The following is a 17785-nucleotide window of genomic DNA, read 5'->3' on the forward strand; positions in this document are numbered from 1 at the left end:
TATATATATAGCACATATTTGCTCTGTGTCCACAGACACAGAATAAACCAAATAGCATTGTTGTGCCCACACACCTGTGGAAGTCAGGACAAGTTTGGTTCAATATTTGAATCAACAGGAAATAGATGAAATAGCACAGTCTAAAGCTCTGTTCTTACTACATACTCACTGCGCAAGTAATTATAATGTGATTTTTGTAAAAGTAGATCATGGCAATATACAAGGTTAAATGAAGTAACAGTAGATTCTCTACTAACCAAATATTAAACTCTGTATCAACCGCCAATTGTTGATATACTAATAGTGATTGTTCCCCCAAGGCAAAGCCAATGCTCCCTTAAATTCCAGATCACCAAATATCGTATAAGCTTCTAGTCACAAAAAAATGTAACAAAAGGGAACTCCAAAATAATCTACACATGGCACACATACAATACTCTGTAGTTTAAAGTAATATCAGACAGAGCCCACCCTAGGCTATAATGTGGGGCAGGGGTAGAGCACCTACTTACAAAGCAATGCCTTAGCTTAGTCTCCAACACTGACTAAACAATATACCCCAAATAGCCTGAAACAGTGAAACTGGCAAAATTAAAAAAAAAAACTAAAAATGTGATTTTCTACTCAGCATTGGTTTCTGTTTCTTTCTGGGTTTTATCAGCTTGATACCGCCAAATAATCACAGAAACGTAAGATTTTTACTTTAAATTTAAATGCATATGACTATTGAATAGGATGGGTCTGGAAATGTGTTGTGCCTTCTATCTTCAAACCAACAGCTGTTATTGTAGCAAACTGATATATACCCTTTGAAGACAGTGACAAACGCTAAAATTACCCTGCTGCTCCAAAAGGAAAAACAACCCAGCGCCTTTGCACAAATTGTTGCTGAAAAGATCTGTATTTTAGAAACAGCAGACACAGTATTTCTCGTTTTTGTAAGATGAAATGCCTGGGAACTTCTTGTTGCAATCGTTCTGCAAGACATAAGAGAGATCCCTTCCTTGAAGCATATTCAATACTGCCAAATACACTAGGGAGAACCAAACTGCTCCTCTTTCCAGCAGCTGCAATCTTATCTAATCCTGTCTGACCTTGCCAAGCCCCACACCTGCCATTCTTATGCCCACTCACTGTGGAAGACCCTGGGGTTCTGTTAGAATATAAAACCTTCCTTTCTGTGACATCCAGCCAATAATTCTCCTTTAAACTGCCTCCCTGCTTGCCCATACCAACAACACCTGACCTGCTGCTCTCATTACTGTTCCTACAATGTTTTCATCCCCCATCATCCCACTTCCAGTCACAAGAGCGGTTCTTTTTCACAAACAGAAATTTGAATAAATAAATTAATTCGTTGCTAATCTTCACTTAGGAGTGGATAAGGTTCTCTAGGGTCAGGATGGAACCCAGAGGTGTTTTAACTGGTCTATCTTCTTATAATTCCTTTCTCTAGAATCCTATTTACTTAGCTATATGACATTTCTCTGAATATTTGAGGAAGGGTGTTTTTGTGATCTCTTTTAGAGTCCTGCCACTGCATAGTTTGTTAAAGAGGGGCTAACTGAGCACCAGCTGTCTGGGAGGGGAGGGCAGGGAGGATGAGAAGAAGAAAGGATGAAAAGAAGGAAAGGGAGGCATTATTGGAAGCCTACAATTTCATAAAATACACTTATAAAACTGTTTTTACTCTATTATTTCTGAGTTGCCAGTTTCCTAAATAAAGCTAATTATTTACATTTGTATCAAACTAAAGAATTTTTTTCATTTTCTTGTAATGCACACAAAGTAATGATTTCCTTGAAAGAGCTTTCCAACCAAGTTAGGAGAATTACTGCTTGAACATTTGAAAGCAGGATTCAAGGAGGAACTTCTCAGAAACAAACCATTTAGAGATACCAGTTAGTGAACCAGTTTTTGGTTCTTATCCAGACTCAAGCCTGCCCTGTAAACACAGTGGCACCCACAACCCTCTTGTTGAAAATTTACGATTTTACATGCAACTTTCCAGGAAAACTAAAAAGTCCTCAGATAACAAATCCTCTTACTGTGGTGGGCAGTTACATGGTTATTTTCTTATTTCTTCCCCTTAGAAACTATGTTTGGGCATGCATGTCACGTCATTGCTATGGTGACTATGAATCTCCAAGGCTGCATGTAACAAAATCCCAGTGCAAAGTATAATAATGTCTGGCCAACACTTTGGGCTGGCTCACATGCACATGGTGCTACAATTGCACATTTGTTGCTGGATAGTCATCGGTAAGCTTCCTGTCAGTCCTCCTAAAATCACTGGGGCCCCTGGTCTTGTTCCGTCTCCTGACTCACTCCTGACAGATGTCACTTATCTTTCCAAAGCATGAATCTTTGAAGAATGGGGAGTGTGCTGCTTTGGAAACAGCTTGGTACCCACACAGACGTGTATGTGAATGTTGACTCTGACCCTTACTAACTATATACCATAAAAAACCGTGTTCTTCCCTATAAAATTACTTAAGAATGACATATTTCCAATACTGTTATAAAAATATATATATTTTTATAGTGAAGTTTAGTGATTTGCCCTTATGTAACAGATACTCAGGAAATGGGACTCCTGTGTTATATTATTGTTCCTCATAATAATACTTAGGAAGAAACATCTTCTCATTAGGAAGATGAAATAAGGACCTTGGATGACACACCATCAAAGCTACAGGAACAAGAAAAGCCTGCAGAGCAGCCCTCACACACGTGAACTAAGTGCTGCCACCTCAGCAAAAGCAGTAAGACTTACACAAGAACAAAGGCAGAGCATGCAAACTGAAGAGAAGGTTTGAGCACGAAGAAGAAGGCAGAATATGGGGATAGGACAAGAGAGAAAGCAGCATCAGCTCGAGACTGGACCCTGAGTAGCAGGCAGAGTGGGCTACGCAGGGTGATGGAGGGAGGTTGGAGGAGGCACTGGCGATGACGGATGTAGTAGGATGAGTATATGCAGGGATGAGGACCTCAAAAGCCACAGTGAAGAGTCGACAATTTTTCCTGAAGAACAGAGAGGCCCTGAAATCTTATGAGCATGGCTACATTTTAAAAAGCAACCTGTGGTGACTATCAGACCTTTCTCTATAGATAGATCTGTAAAGGTTAATTAGCAGAGACATTTTCATCTAATCATTTTTCTCTTGACAGATCTGCATCCATTCTTCAGAATTTTAGTTATGCCATGCTTATTAAGCCAATAATTAGCACATTGTTGTTGCTTTATAGGGTTAATGACTATTTAGATCTACTCATACTTTGCTTTTTATATATTTTTTAATTTATTTAATCTTCCTTTCCATGCTGACATCTCTTCTGGAATAAATTTTTCTTGTCTTTACAGATATCTTCTGACAGTTGTTTTGGTCTGAGATTCTTGATAAAGAACTCAGTTGGTCTTTGTCTAAAATGCTGATATTCTGTACTTTTTGGTTTGAAAAAAAAACTGTCAATATAGGATTATTCTTGGTTCTTTAAAGATTAATAGCTAGCGAATCCTCACTCTAGTTGTTGCTGGGAACTCATCTTTGTTTTGCTTAATTGCTTTTTACTTTTTTTTCTTTTTAATTGACATGGTATTTATCCATGTTTGTGAGTAACTGTGAGAAAATTCAATGCATGTCCACAGCAAGCAACCACCTAATCAGGGCAATTAGCAGCCTCATCTCCTGCAACATTTATGGCTTTTATGTGCTGAGAACTACCACGCCTTATTTTACGGCTTTGAAGCATAATCTAAAATTGTTGTCAACCACAGCTGGAGCTAGTCTGTCAGCCAGCTTGCAATTAAATGACAAGGAGACTTCTTATTAATTATGAAAGTTTGGCTGATAACTTGGGATTGTTTCTAGCTAGCTCTTATAACTTAGGTTAGCCCATTTCCATTAATTTATTTTCTGTCTCATGACTTATTACCTCATCTGTAAAGTGCCCATCCTGCTCATTCTTCATCCCCTGGTGACTTCTCTTTTCTTCCCAACATTCTGTGTGCCTCAAAATCCTGCCTAGCTATTGGCCAGTTAGCTTTTTATTAAACCAGTCAGAATGACATATCTTCACAGTGTACAGAAAGATTATTCCACAACACACAGCTATCCTGTGTTGCTAGCACTAGCCCCTCCAGCCTCCGCACAACTTTCAAAGGAAATCCTTCTTCCTGACAGCTTTTAGATGCTCTGGACCTTGCACTATAAAATTTCATATAAATCTCTGTGTGGTTTCTTTCTGTCTCTCTCCCTCTCTTTCTCTTGTCTGGAATTTGTTGAGTCTGTGCCTGGTGTAGATGAGTGAAGACTGCCTTTATCAAACCCTTTATCACCCCATCCTCTTCTTCTGCACTCACTTTGCTAGTGATCCAACAAAACCTTCGCATTCTCTCTTCTGTGCCATTTGTGAGTCTTTTTGATTATCTGGTGCCTTTCTTGCCTCGTTTATCTGATTGGTCCCTATTATCAGATCCGCTGTTACTTTCTCCATCTGACTTTAATCTCTTTTAATCTTCTCCTTTGTCGACTTCTCTTTGATAATCTCGCTTTGTCATCATGCTTTCAGATCCTGCCTTCGTTATCTAGACATATTAAACACATTTACTCTGCAACAAAGTTTTGCGACAGCAACTCTAACAGCTTTCAGCACTTAGCAACTATTCCATAAATATTGAAACTTTGTTGGCTGATAAAGTCCTGTCTATTTTCTGAGTTCAGAGACAATGTATGTTTTCTTCATACATCAAGCTTGGCTCTTGAGGGAAACACTGACATTCGGCATATGTCCAGTACACACACTTTAATACAAACAGAATCAGGGAACTCTCTCAAAGATCCAGATCCCCTCATACTACCAAGTGAATGTCTAAAACTCATTTGAAATGGCAACTAAGAGAAGCATGATGTGGCCACTCCCCAGTCCCACTCCCAGCAGATTCCTTCAAGAAACCTTCTATTCATAACTCCTTTAAGAGAGGCTTCCTCGGGTTGCAGACATTCTGTCCCAACCCATCAAATGCCCAGATCCTGTGTATGCATTTCTGGTACCCCAATACAGATTTACACAGGACATTTGCATGTGTGTCTGAGTATTCGAGCAGAGTCTGTTCCCCAGGGGATGGCTCCTTGTATCTCACGTAATGTTCCCCCATACTCACAGCCACATAGGTCTAGTTTGTAGCAAGCACAAGTAAGAAGAGTCTTATAAATTAATGAGTGAAATGATACTTTATAGAACTTAGGGAGCAAGAAGTCCTTGTGCTCACAGATAAACACTGGGAAAACCAGGAACATTAAACATGCAGAATAGTCTCTTCAAGGGAAGAGAAACATAACTTGTTTTTCACCCAGAAGGCTGGCAATGGATGTAGTTAATAGCTTGGTGATAGTGACCTGTGTTATATGTAGGGCCAGGTCACACCTGACTCCCTCCAACATTTATGTGTATCTCAGTTTTTCTCCCTAGACTCTTATAGTGAGCATTCTTTCTCGGCCAGCCGACCCCACCTTTATGGAAAAGGACATATGTACTTTGTAAAGAGTTTCAATATAAAAGTATGTCTTAAACTTTGTTAATTATCATCATGGATTGAGTTAGTTATCATCAGAAACTTTCTTCCAAAATTGTACTCTGCTTAAATATGCCTAAAATAAAACAAACAGCCCAGGGTCAGATCCTAGCAGTTTGAACCAACACCAGCTACAGAGTTGTGTTGAACTAGACTTCTTTCTTGCCTCATGCAGATCATTTCTCTGCCGGCTGTGGAGTTTAAAGAGATCCCAAGAATTTCTTCAGAGTTGAATTGCTCTCTTAGTTAAAGAGAAATTGCACAATATCACAAATGCATTTTCAGAATCAAAACATTTCTATTGTTTTCAAAACGGGGGCTATGAGCAAATGAAGATCAAGATAGCCATATAGTTAATAGTTTGATGCTAAGTAGCTATTAATTATGTTTATTTCCTATATGTTGAAGAATACAGCTGTTTTATAATGATCCAACCTCATTTTCATTCAGAGTTTGAATCTTGAGAAGGCCCTGCAATGGCTCTTAGTTTTGTAGAGGGCATGACTCCTGGGAAGAAGCTCACTCAGATAAGAAATTTGATCTAGGAAACACAGACTCCAGTGACACCGTTTACCTCTCTGAAGCTTCCTGTCCAAATCTGCCTGTCTCAGCAGGAGTTTGGCATGCTTCTCATTTTCCCTTTAATTATCTGCACTCTCAAAGTCTTTGGCTCAGCATAAACTGTGGACAGAAAAGTGTTCTGTGGTAAATGGGAAGGAGAAATATGTGATATGCAAGCAAGCTGAGCAGGACTCTGCCTCCAAAGAGCCTGTTTTGTTTAGAAAAGTAGCAAGCAGACCATCACACTGTACACTGACGGACTTTTAATTGCTAACAGTCACCCAACTTTCCTCGGCAATATAGTTTTACAAGTACTTTATTTACCAAATCTAAAACCCATATTATGAGGTAAATCATTAGTGTATATAATAATATTAGTGTGGAGAATATCTGGAAAAAAAGGATAGCTCTCAAAAAATAACTTACCCTTGATTGTATGGTACATTGTAAATATCAAAAACATTAGTAGAAGAAAACTGTGAGGTTTAGAATTGATAGCTTGTATTAGCATCTGTCACTCTCTCGGGTCTCAAGTTGTATGGTTTAGCATCCCTACTCTAAGGCAAGAGAATTGCTGGGCATAGCATGGAAAGCAGGCCCTTTGTTCCATCCCGGCTGCATGGGCAGCTTAACCCCAAAATAATCACAGAAACTGTATTCATTAAAACACTGCTTGGCCCATTAGCTCAGGCTTCTTATTAACTCTTGTAACTTATATTAGCTCATTATTCTTATCTATGTTAGCCAGGTGGCTCAGTACCTTTTTCAGCGGGGCAGGTCACATCCTGCTTCTTCAGTGTCTGGACGGGACTGCAGGGGAATGGACTTCCTCCTTCCTAGAATCCTGTTCTCTTTGACCTGCCTCTGCTTCCTGTCTGGTTGTCTGGCCTATACTTCCTGCCTGTCTACTGGCCAATCAGCATTTATTTACAATGTAATTGACAGAATACAGAATTGTCCCACACCAGCTGGGTTCAGTGATAACACTGCAAGAAGAGTCAGGATTGACCAGAAACTGATCTGGGGTCAAGTCTCTGCTCTTGCTTGGATTCTTGGTAGAAAAGACATTTCCTTTATATATATATTTTAAAAGTCACTTAATTCAGAATTGAAGAACACTAGGACGTCTGCTACATCTTGAATGCACCCGAGAATTAGTTGTTATAAAAAGACTTAAAAGACTATAACTTAAAATCTTTAGTTTTCCCTTTCGCTAAAATGGTTGTAGCGACCAGCCGAAAGAGTGGTTAGTAAGTCTTACCCAAGTCAAGGGTGAGATAATTGACTGTGAAGCTGTAAATAGTAGCAGTGAATGTTACTAGATCACACAGACTGGAGGAGAGTTGATGGTAACTTCAGGGACTGTAACCATGTGTTTCCTATTTGATTAGGTGGAAGGTCTTTTAAAGAATCCATTCAATGTCTCTTTCAAAGTCTTATAAAAAGAAGTCCATTTCTATACAGAATGCTGAAAAAAAAAAGTAATTTTGACATCATGTTGAATAGCAACTAATCTTTATAAAGAACCCAAGATGACTAACCCAAAGAAAGAGACTTCATATTTCCTCTTATGTAAGAAGTCGTATGATCGCCTCTTAAAAAAAAAACTAATGAGTTAAGAAATAACATCCGCATGCTACATTGTTTTTCCTATAAATAAGGACTTATGTGTAGGAAGAAATGGTGGTTAAATATACCTTTGGCCAGTTGTGTAGTCATGATTACCAGACTTCATCTGTGGAAGTTCAGGAAAGCAGAATTAGAAAAGTCAGAAAAGATTTCATTAAGATAATTCTCTTAGAAATGAATTAGAAAATTCTCCTCCAACTGTTCATGTCTTTAGTAGTCAAGATGAGTTGAACAGAGCTTTAACAAAAATTAGAGTTGTTCCTTCTCACAGTGTGGTACTGGAAACATCTATACTGAATCCAAATTGATGACTTGCTGAAAATGCAGGTTGCCTTACCCCATTGCTAAATTGTCAAGTAGATCAAGAAACTGCATCTGAAACACACATCAACCCACCAGCGGCTGTGACCATGCTGGGTCCCACCACTAATTTAGCACTTGGCTCTCCCCCACCTAGTGCTTTAGGCTGATGGAACTGTGAATTGAGCCTGATTGAATCTTTGTTCCATGTTTCATTTACCAGCGATTTATGAGGCATCCAAGGGGACACAAAGAATGTGAGCGTGGGTATTCTGATGTGTCTTAGCTCTTGACAATGTACAAGCATTTATTCAGGATAAAGAAATTGAAGTAAGACTTTCTGAAATCTAATATAACGTCAAAATAAAGAGAACTAAAGTGATCCCCTTAGCTGTAGGAATGGACAGGATAACTCTTGAAGGTTTTTGTCTGCTTGGTTCTCACTTTGTTCTATTTTGTTTATGTCTATATGAGAGAAAAGAGCAAGGCACTATCAGCTAGATGGGTCGTGAAGCTATTCCAATTTGGATGTGGAAGAAAATGAAGCCTTATTAATGGTTCTTTTACTGCCATATTAATTTTTAAAAAACGGTAACTTCAGATCTGCTACTGAATTTATAAATAAATGTGTGGGTCTAACCAAACTGTGGCCTAACGAGTGAGTTGTTCTTTTCTGTTACAGCAATTGTTCAACTGCCAAGCTCTGCGGAAACTAAGCATCCCTGATAATGACCTCTCAAGTCTGCCGACCTCTATCGCTAGCCTAGTTAATCTGAAGGAACTCGACATCAGTAAAAATGGTAAGACTCTCCAAACACCTTCATATCACTTTACTGAAGACAGCTTCTATTTTTTTTTCTTAGTGAGTGGTAACTTTTTCTTTGACTTTACTAAAGTTCTATTTAAGACTTAAGTTGTGCTTGGCTGTGGATCCCTGCATCTGCTTTCCATCAGTCTCTGAATGTGGGTGACAGTTCTGTGGCTTGATCTGTTTGTTGGGCCCCTGGCAGGGGAACCAGGACTTATCTGGGTATATAAAGTGGCTTTCTGGAGCCCATTCCCTATGGTGGGGGTACCATGCTCAACCTTGATGCAGTAGAGGGGCTTGATCCTGCCTCAGCTTAGTATGCCAGACTTTGTTGACTCCCTATGGGAGCCTTACCCCCTCTAAGGAGTGCATAGGGGTGGAATGGGGGGATATGGAGGGTTAGAGGAAGGATGGGGGACTGCAGTTGGTATGTAAAATGGAAAAAAAACTTCTTTAAATAAAAATGAGTTAAAGACAGCATCCTCCCTTTCCCTCACAGTATGACTGACTTCCCCAGATCTCATTCCTCTCTGAAATCAGGCACATATCCTAATTCTCTAATTATTCCCCATCCTCTGCTAGGTTTATTCCTCGTTTTCAGAGTATTACATACTCAATGAGCTTTGTTTCTTTCTTGAAGTAATCCTCCCATTTACTTCCCTGGGCTCCACTGTGTCATCGGCACTCTCCTCTGCACAGAATTCACTTACTCACCAGGGTTACTGGCTTTCTTCTCCTGACCCAGATTGCAAATTCTGTAAGATGGCAGGAGGGGCATTATTGTTTTGGTTATTGACATATCCTAAATGTCTTTAGCAGAGCCTGAAAAACTATCAGGGCTCAGTCATATCAGTTATATTTTGAGCCAGGTCATACACCTGGTGATTTTGCTGACACTGGTGCTAATATCAATGTTCATGTTGATATTTTTGCTGACGGTTTCCTAGAGGGGGCTGGGCTTTTAGATGGTCTCATGTGTCCTGAGCCATTCAGTAGGACCTCATTCCTTCCCAAATGGGTTCAGCTACATGTTTTATTAGAATAAATCAAATAACTAGCCCAAAGAATTGTGATCAGGTAATTTGTGAATGCAAAGCTCAGCCTCACCATCATCATGTTTTCAGATGAAAAATGTGGCCGTGGTCACATACAAATAGTGCTATGGTTACTCTACTCAGATTGTTGGTGCCAAGGTGACAGACACGAAAAAGCTGGTCCTCCCTCACAAAACTTGCATCTCAAAAAGTGGTTTAGATATTCAAATAAGTAGCTATAGAGGATTGAGAAAATATTTGTGTGTAAAGTTACCTTAAATCTAAAGGCCATCCTTAGACAGAGGGTGGATGCATTCTCAATAAATATTTACTGAATGAGAGTCATCAGTAAGTTTACAGTGTCACTGGCAAGATAAGACAGGCACCCACAAATAATCGGTCATCTCTAAGTACTTGGTCACATGCTTTCTTAGAGAATGGGAAGACTAATTAAGACTGTTGTATTAATAGAAAAGGGTTCCAGATTTAGCTTGAAAGAGATGGTAATACATGTTGTCAACCAGACACTAAAACAACCTTCCAGCTAAGCTAACTGGACACTCAGAGGGTTTTCATGAAGACAACTCTCTATACACAGGTATAGCAACCATTTTAGGCCCATGGAGAGGGGCCTCCTAGCCATTTTTATTCTTGTATGAATATATTCACTGGATGTGGAAAGATGGCATTTAAGAAAGTATACAGTTCTTCCTGAAGGTCTTATTTCAATTTCCAGCAACCCCACCAGTGACCCGCAACTGCTTGTAGCTGAAGCTCCAAGGGATCCAACACCTTCATCTGGCCTCTGTGAACACTACACATGTATGGCATGCACACACAAATAAAATAAAGATAAATGTTTATAAAATAATAGATTTATAGGGCATTCCCTGTGTGTTACTACTATCAAAATGTTCAATTGCATTTATATTTCAAATTCAACTTTCACAGTATAATTCTAAGAAATGTAATATGATTAGTACCACATCTGGCCTTTGTGAAGGTTTAGTAGACAGTACAAATAAATAAAAACTTGCTTTATTTTTAAAGATGATGAGACAACATATCACTACATATAAACCTAAAGTTCCCAAGACACAATCTTATTGAGAGCATATAACAATTCCCAGTGCTGTTTTTACACTAAAATTTACAAGTTACATATGTTTTCCCCCAAAGGAAGTCTGTAGACATCTTTAGAAGACATTGAATCAATTACTTAGTTTTACCTCCATATCCTGGAAACATTTACACAAAATGGAACGCGAGAGATGTCAGGCCACTGTAGGGTACACATTAAATTACAAAAGTGTGAGGTAACGATGCCCAGAGCACAGCTGGCAATCACACAAATAGCCCTTCAAATATTCTAGCTGTGCTGTGACAAGGACCTGGGCAGTTACTCAAGGACCTTAACTCATCTTTCAGGAATCTGTCCAGTGAAGAAAGAACAGGAGTGTGAAACAAGAGTAGAGTTAGCATTACGATTGGCAGCTGAAATAGCCCTTCCCGGGATGGGAGAGGCTACAGCAGAGCTGGAGCACAGGGATAGAAGATAGGTCATTATCTCTTGACAGACCCATGCAACCTGAGCAAAAACCTGAGTGAAATAAGTTCGGTTTAGATGAGAGAATCCTGAATACATGAACTCACGCTGAGCCTAAAGTTGCTTTCAACCATCCGTTTGTACCGTAATCTTACTTCTGCTGTCTTCTTGTCACATCACCCTTGATCATCTCAATGGCATCCAGCTGGCACCTTGTGACATAGGAGCTATACAATTTCCTCAGCCCAGGTTCTTTCCTCTCTAGCTGAATACCATAATCTCAACAGAGTCCTCTATACGTTAAAAAAGAATTCCCCAAGAGGGCGTGCATGGATCTCCCTGGGAAAGGGAAATAGAAGAGATCTACAGTGTGGACTGGGAGAGGGTGGGGATGAGTACTTGGGGGGTTGGGTGAGGAGGTGGATGACGAGGGAAAGTACAGAAAGACATGGCTGGAAAGAGGGTAAGGGGTTCAGGTAGAAACCTGGTGCAAGGGAAACTCCCAGAAATCTGAAAGGATGACCCTGGCTAAGACCCCTAGCAATAATGGCTGCACAGCTTGAACTGACTATCTGCCATCATGAGATTAGTGCCTACCTTAACTGTCATCAGAGAGACTTCTTCCAGTAACTGATGGAAACAGATGGAGAGATCCACAGCCAAACATTAGGCTGAGCTCAGGAATCCTGCTGAAGAGAGGAAGGATTATAGAGGGGTCAAGGTCATCACAAGACAAACCACAAAAACAACTAATCTGGCTCAGAGTCTTAAACAACAACTAAAGAGCGTGAATGGGACCGATGGAGGGCCTCTACGAATGTGTAACAGTTGTGTAGTTGGTCTACCTGTAGGCCGATGGAGGCCCTCTACGAATGTGTAACAGTTGTGTAGTTGGTCTACCTGTAGGACTCCTAACAGTGGGAGCAGAAGCTGTTCCTATAGTTCTGGCTGGCTATTGGGAACCTATTTCTCATCCTGAATTGCCTTGCCCAGCCTGAATACAGGAGGAGGTGCTTAGTCTTACTGCAACTTGATATGCCATGCTTTATTGATCCCCATGGGAGGCTTGCCCCCTTTCTGAGGAGAAACAGAGAAGTTGATTGGGGGAGGGGTGCAGGGAGGGGAGATGGGGGAGGGAACGGAAGGAAAGGAGGGAGGGGAAACTGGTCAAGATGTAAAATTAGATGATAGATAGATGATAGATAGATAGATAGATAGATAGATAGATAGATAGATAGATAGATAGATAGATAGATAGATTAAAGAGTACAAGTGGGCCAGGAGAAATAAAGAAGAATAATGGAAAAACTGTGTTTGAAAATGCCAAAAATATTTCCAAGTGTACCTGCAACTACACACACACACACACACACTTTAATACACACATTAAATACATGCACAGAAGACATTTCAAATGTTGTATATTCTGAAATTTTCCTTCCATCTAAGCAAAGAAAAATAATTATTGTGTAGTATAGTTTCCTGTTCTTTGATAACTTTTGCCTTGTAAATGGTTTGAAAGTTCCATCACCTTTTTAGCTGGGCAGGTGACTCTAGGGATCCAACGTGGAGCCTTGTGCATGTGAATTAGTCATTACTTGTCATTTAGAGTTTTTATATATGTGCTGTAATTTGCAATCTTGGAATTCAGAGACTGTCTTGCTCACTTTTCTATTTGGAGCTGTGAGCACAATGTTGAAGGCATCTTGTAAGTTTTGGGCAGGTAAATAACATTTTTCCTATTAAAAAGCACAGTGATATTACATTAGATATTACATTGATATATCATGCTTTGTTAATTCCCATGGGAGACTCTTCATAAAATCCCACCTGGCACACTGGGAACTTCTAAACATTTTAACTGAGTGTTGGGGAATACACAAACCTGAGTCTCCACAGCTGACTTAATAACAATTCCATCCCAGTGCCAATCTAATCACAGGTGACTGGCATTTTTTATCTTTATAGTCTGGGTACAAGAAAACTTCTTCAAAACGTTAAAGAGAGCTTCATGATCTCTTTCCTTTTCCTTGTATTATTTCTCTGCAAAAATCACTTTCCATGCCTCCTTCTTCTGGTTCACTTTCTCTCCATGCAATATTCAAATGTCATTGTTTCAATTTCTAAATTAAGTCAAGAGTTCAACCTCTCTATACTAACATATCTTCCATGTTCCTTCTGACAATATTTCACTAAAAACATTATGTGATGTTAGTATTAAAATGTTAGTATTAAAACATTTATGTGATTTTAAGTTTCAAAACTAGTGTATACTTTTTATAAGGAAAGGAAAACTGGATAATATGTCTATCGTGGAGATGGAGTGTTAACGTTCATTGTGGACATCATATTCTTTTTAGATGATAAAACTTCACAGGCACACATAAATATTTATGATCATCACTTCACCATTCTTGCTGTCAGAATTAAGGTTTAAATTTTCAGCAAAGTAATTTCACATTTCATAGATTATTCCTCAAAGGATTCTTAATTATTTTTATTTTATTTTTATGTATGAGTGTTTTGTCTATATGTATGTCTGTGTGCCATGTGCATGCAGTACCTAGAGAGGCCAGGAAAGACCATAAGATCCCCTGGTCCTGGAGTTACAGATGGTTGTGATGAGTGGCCATGTGGGTGCTGAGAACTGAACCCAGGTCCTCTGGAAGAGAGCCAGAGCTCTTTGCCACTGAGCCATTTCCCCAGCCCTCTGTTCTTCAAGTTTGGTCCATGGTGTCCTTCTAAAGTTACTTCTTGAAGGTTGAACAACTGAATCTGGTTGTCTCAGCAGAAGAACTCATGCTCCTATTGCCTCTCATCCATTAATTGGCAGTCCATCAGATGGACATACTGGGGTGCTCTTACTTGGTGTTTCCCTAGTAGCAAACATTTTGCCATTTTTATTGGTTAGGTGAAATTGTCTCTTTTTTTCTACAAATTTTCTTTTATGAACTACTTTCATTTTGGGTAGTCTTTTAGTTTCTTGATGACTTGATGTTCACTTCTTTGAACACTAGTTTCCTCTTGTAAGATCTGAAAGATTATTTCCCAACCTGTGACATGTCTTCCCACATTGCTTGGAAAGCCATTTTTCATAAAGAAATTGCTAATTTTAATGTGTGAGTCAACCTTTTCTCCTTTGTGTTGTGTGCTATCACACTGTGTTGAAGATGCTCTTCCGTACTTGGTGTCCCAGACAATTTTTCTGTATTGTCTTTTTAAACAATTGGCCTTCTTTTCACATATTGGATCTTACTTAATTTGCATCTTATTTTTGAGCCTAGAAATTACCAAAATTCATCTTTCCTTGTGTGAATGGATATTTAATTGTTCTAAGAACACTCAACAGCCTGTCCCCTCTCTCATTATGCTGGTCTCCACAGTTCTTCAGCCTCTTCAGCTTACTCAACTGTCCTTGCTAGTTGAGACCTGTTCTTATCATTACAGTGTCTTACTGAGTTTCACTATCTAAATGCTACTATCCTCATTTCTTTCCTTCATTTTAGGTGTCCTGATGCTCTTGGTATTCAATCTCAAACTTTAAGTCAGGCTTTGGATTGAACAATATACAGCAATCTGATATAATTTCAAAAACTGATTTAAATTTAACAGTTTAGTTGGAAAGAGCTGATGTCTTCAAGTGGTAAATACCAACAAGCTACTTCCTATCATTATGTCTTACTTTCTGGTTTTCAATTGAGTTATAAAAGTCTTCAAAAAAGTTTGCAGACATTTTTAATTACTTAATTTCAAGTTGTGGGTGTGTGTGCACGTGCATGCATGTGTACGTGTTTAGCACTTGATGCAGCACATGTGTGGAGGTCAAGGACAGGAGTCAGCTCTATCCGTCCACTGTGTGGGTCCCAGGATTGAGCTCAGGTCCTGGGGCTGGGCAGTAAATTCCTTTATCTCTGAGCCATCTTACCATCAGGTTTGTGCACATTTTGTAGTTACTGCATGTGGGACAGCTTTATCCTTTCTAGCTCTGATATCTCTGTGTATTCTTGAGTCATTCTTTTACAAGGTACAACTGAGCTAGTAACTATCCCACGCCATCATTCAGATTTTCAATTTTATTTTACTTCTTTTTCATAACTTTCTTTACTCCAATTTTTTATACTCCTTCACCATATCTATGGTCACTTTATCCTCTGCATTTCTAAAATTAATCATTCCAACTTATCTTTATTTTTATGAGTCTTGAAAAGTCTTTCTTGCTTTGTTGGTCTCATTTGTTATTTGTTTGATTCCCATTTCATTAATTCCTCTTTTCCACTGCTATGGGCAGTTACTTTTATCATGCCCTCCTGCAGTATCTCATGCTTACTCGGGTGATTTTAGTGTTCCAGTGCATTTGGTACAATCTCAGTCACATCATCTTTTTTGCTGGTGTATGGCAAGCCACATTGTCCGAAAGCTGCACATTTCTTATCATTCACTGACTTTCACATTGTAACCAAGTCATAGTAGATGTTCAAAAATGTCACTGTAATGAAAACACGCATTCTCTTTGGGTGGGTTAAATTAAGGACATACTAGTAGTAGACTACAGGCCCTGATGTCAGATTCTCTTTAATGAATACATTATATTCATAAGTTTTACATACTTAAGGCATTGAAAGGATGAGGAGATGGCTACCAGGGGAACTTAATTTGCAATCATATAGAATGAGCAGTTCCAGGCTCTGCTGCACAGGGTGGTAATGAAGGATAATAAAGCATGAGATGTTTCAAAAATCAAGACGAAATGAGTTCAAATGTTTGCACTAATGAAATGATAAATATTTGAGGAGATAAATGGATGTAAACTGGTCTCAGCATTGCCCAGAATACACATGCATCAGAATATCACAGAATTCCCTGTCCGATGTGAAGTTTTTATGTTCTCATTTTTCAGTTAGAAGATAAATTTTAAGAAATCTCATTACATAGAATATTTACCTACATGGTATAACCAAAATACCCAGTTAACTGGAAAGCAATGGAGTGGTAAATGAGGTTACAGCTTCTTGTTGTCAATAAAAAACATTCTTTTTTTTTCTTCTTAAAAATAAGTTCATTAGCTTTGACCTTCTAGAGAAGTTTTGGATAATTATAGTAAAACTTTGTCATTTGTATCGCCGGAGATAAATAAAAACAAGCCCATGCTTTTTATGAATCAGCTTTCCTTTCTTAGCAATTATTGTTCTCTAATTGTACGCAGTGATCCAAGGGAAGCGTGCCACTATCCATACCAATGCATCTTCCATCTGTTACCCTCGGGGATGGCTAGTTTTATGTCAGTTTGACACAAGTTAGCATTGCCTGAAAAGAGAAATCTCAGTTGAGAAAATGCCCCCATATTACCCAGCTGTAAGGCTTTTTCTTAATTAGTTCTTAATGCCGGAGGGCCCAGGCCATTGTGGATGGTGTCATCCTTGGGCTGATGGTCCTGGGTTCTATAAGAAAGCCGGACAAGCATGCCATGGTGGTCCCTGCATTAGTTCCTGCCTCCAGGTTCCTGTCCCAACTTCCTTCAGTGATGGACTACAGTGTTGAAGTGTAAAGCCAAATAAACCCTTTTCTTTCTCAACTTGCTTTTGATCAGGGTATTTTCACAGCAACAGAAACCCTAAGACATCATCACATCTGAATTCAATAGTGAAATAAAAATCTATGTAAACCAGATATGAATGCATTTCATGATACTGTAATCTCTGGATAAATAGTCAAGTCTAAACTAATACATGGCCACTGTAGAGTAAACTGTTTTATACAGTGAAGTTAGATAATGAGTGATCATGTCTAGTCAGTGATTTTATTTCAAGCTTGATTGTTGACTTGTCAAAGCTTCTTAGAGAAGATGATACCATAATATAAGGACTTTAATGAAAATGAATTAATTTGAAAGTACTTCCTAATTCTCCAGCAATTAAGTCATGGTTTTTCTCTCATCCTCTGGAACTTATTTCTATACATGAATAGATTTGAGCAGCACCATGGTGGGCAAAATCACTATTGTTAGTTGTAATAAGAGGCAATCATAGTTGAAGGGTTATTATGTGTTATAGTGATGTGCCAATTATTCCACCCCCTTCCTAAAGCACTCATGAAACACGGAACGAATCACACTCCTCATCTGCAGGAAGAAAGGGATTCTCTCTGTTCTGGAGTCAAGGGCAGAAGAAGTTAACAGATTTTTAAAAATCTTTAAACCTTTGAGAATATCAGAAGAGAACCTCTGACTGTCGGTGCTGCAAATTCTCCAGGAATTTACTAGAGATGCTTTGAATGGGTTAGGGAGCAAATGGCAGCACATGGTCATAATCATCATGCGATAACTGTGCCCGTGG

General features: G+C 39.0%; 1 protein-coding gene across 5 annotated transcripts in view; it reads left to right on the plus strand.

Moving 5' to 3' along the window:
* The window catches only part of Lrrc7 (leucine rich repeat containing 7), a 412851-nt gene that overhangs the window by 176156 nt on the left and 218910 nt on the right, over positions 1-17785 (plus strand). For all 5 annotated transcript variants that reach the window (XM_005357446.2, XM_026784035.1, XM_013350077.2 and 2 more), the window contains one exon: positions 8748-8865. In XM_005357446.2, the coding sequence (XP_005357503.1) occupies positions 8748-8865 (118 nt within the window). The remainder of the gene's footprint in view (positions 1-8747; positions 8866-17785) is intronic.

The sequence above is a fragment of the Microtus ochrogaster genome, chromosome 21 (genome assembly GCF_000317375.1).
Source record: "Microtus ochrogaster isolate Prairie Vole_2 chromosome 21, MicOch1.0, whole genome shotgun sequence".
NCBI lineage: Eukaryota > Metazoa > Chordata > Mammalia > Rodentia > Cricetidae > Microtus > Microtus ochrogaster.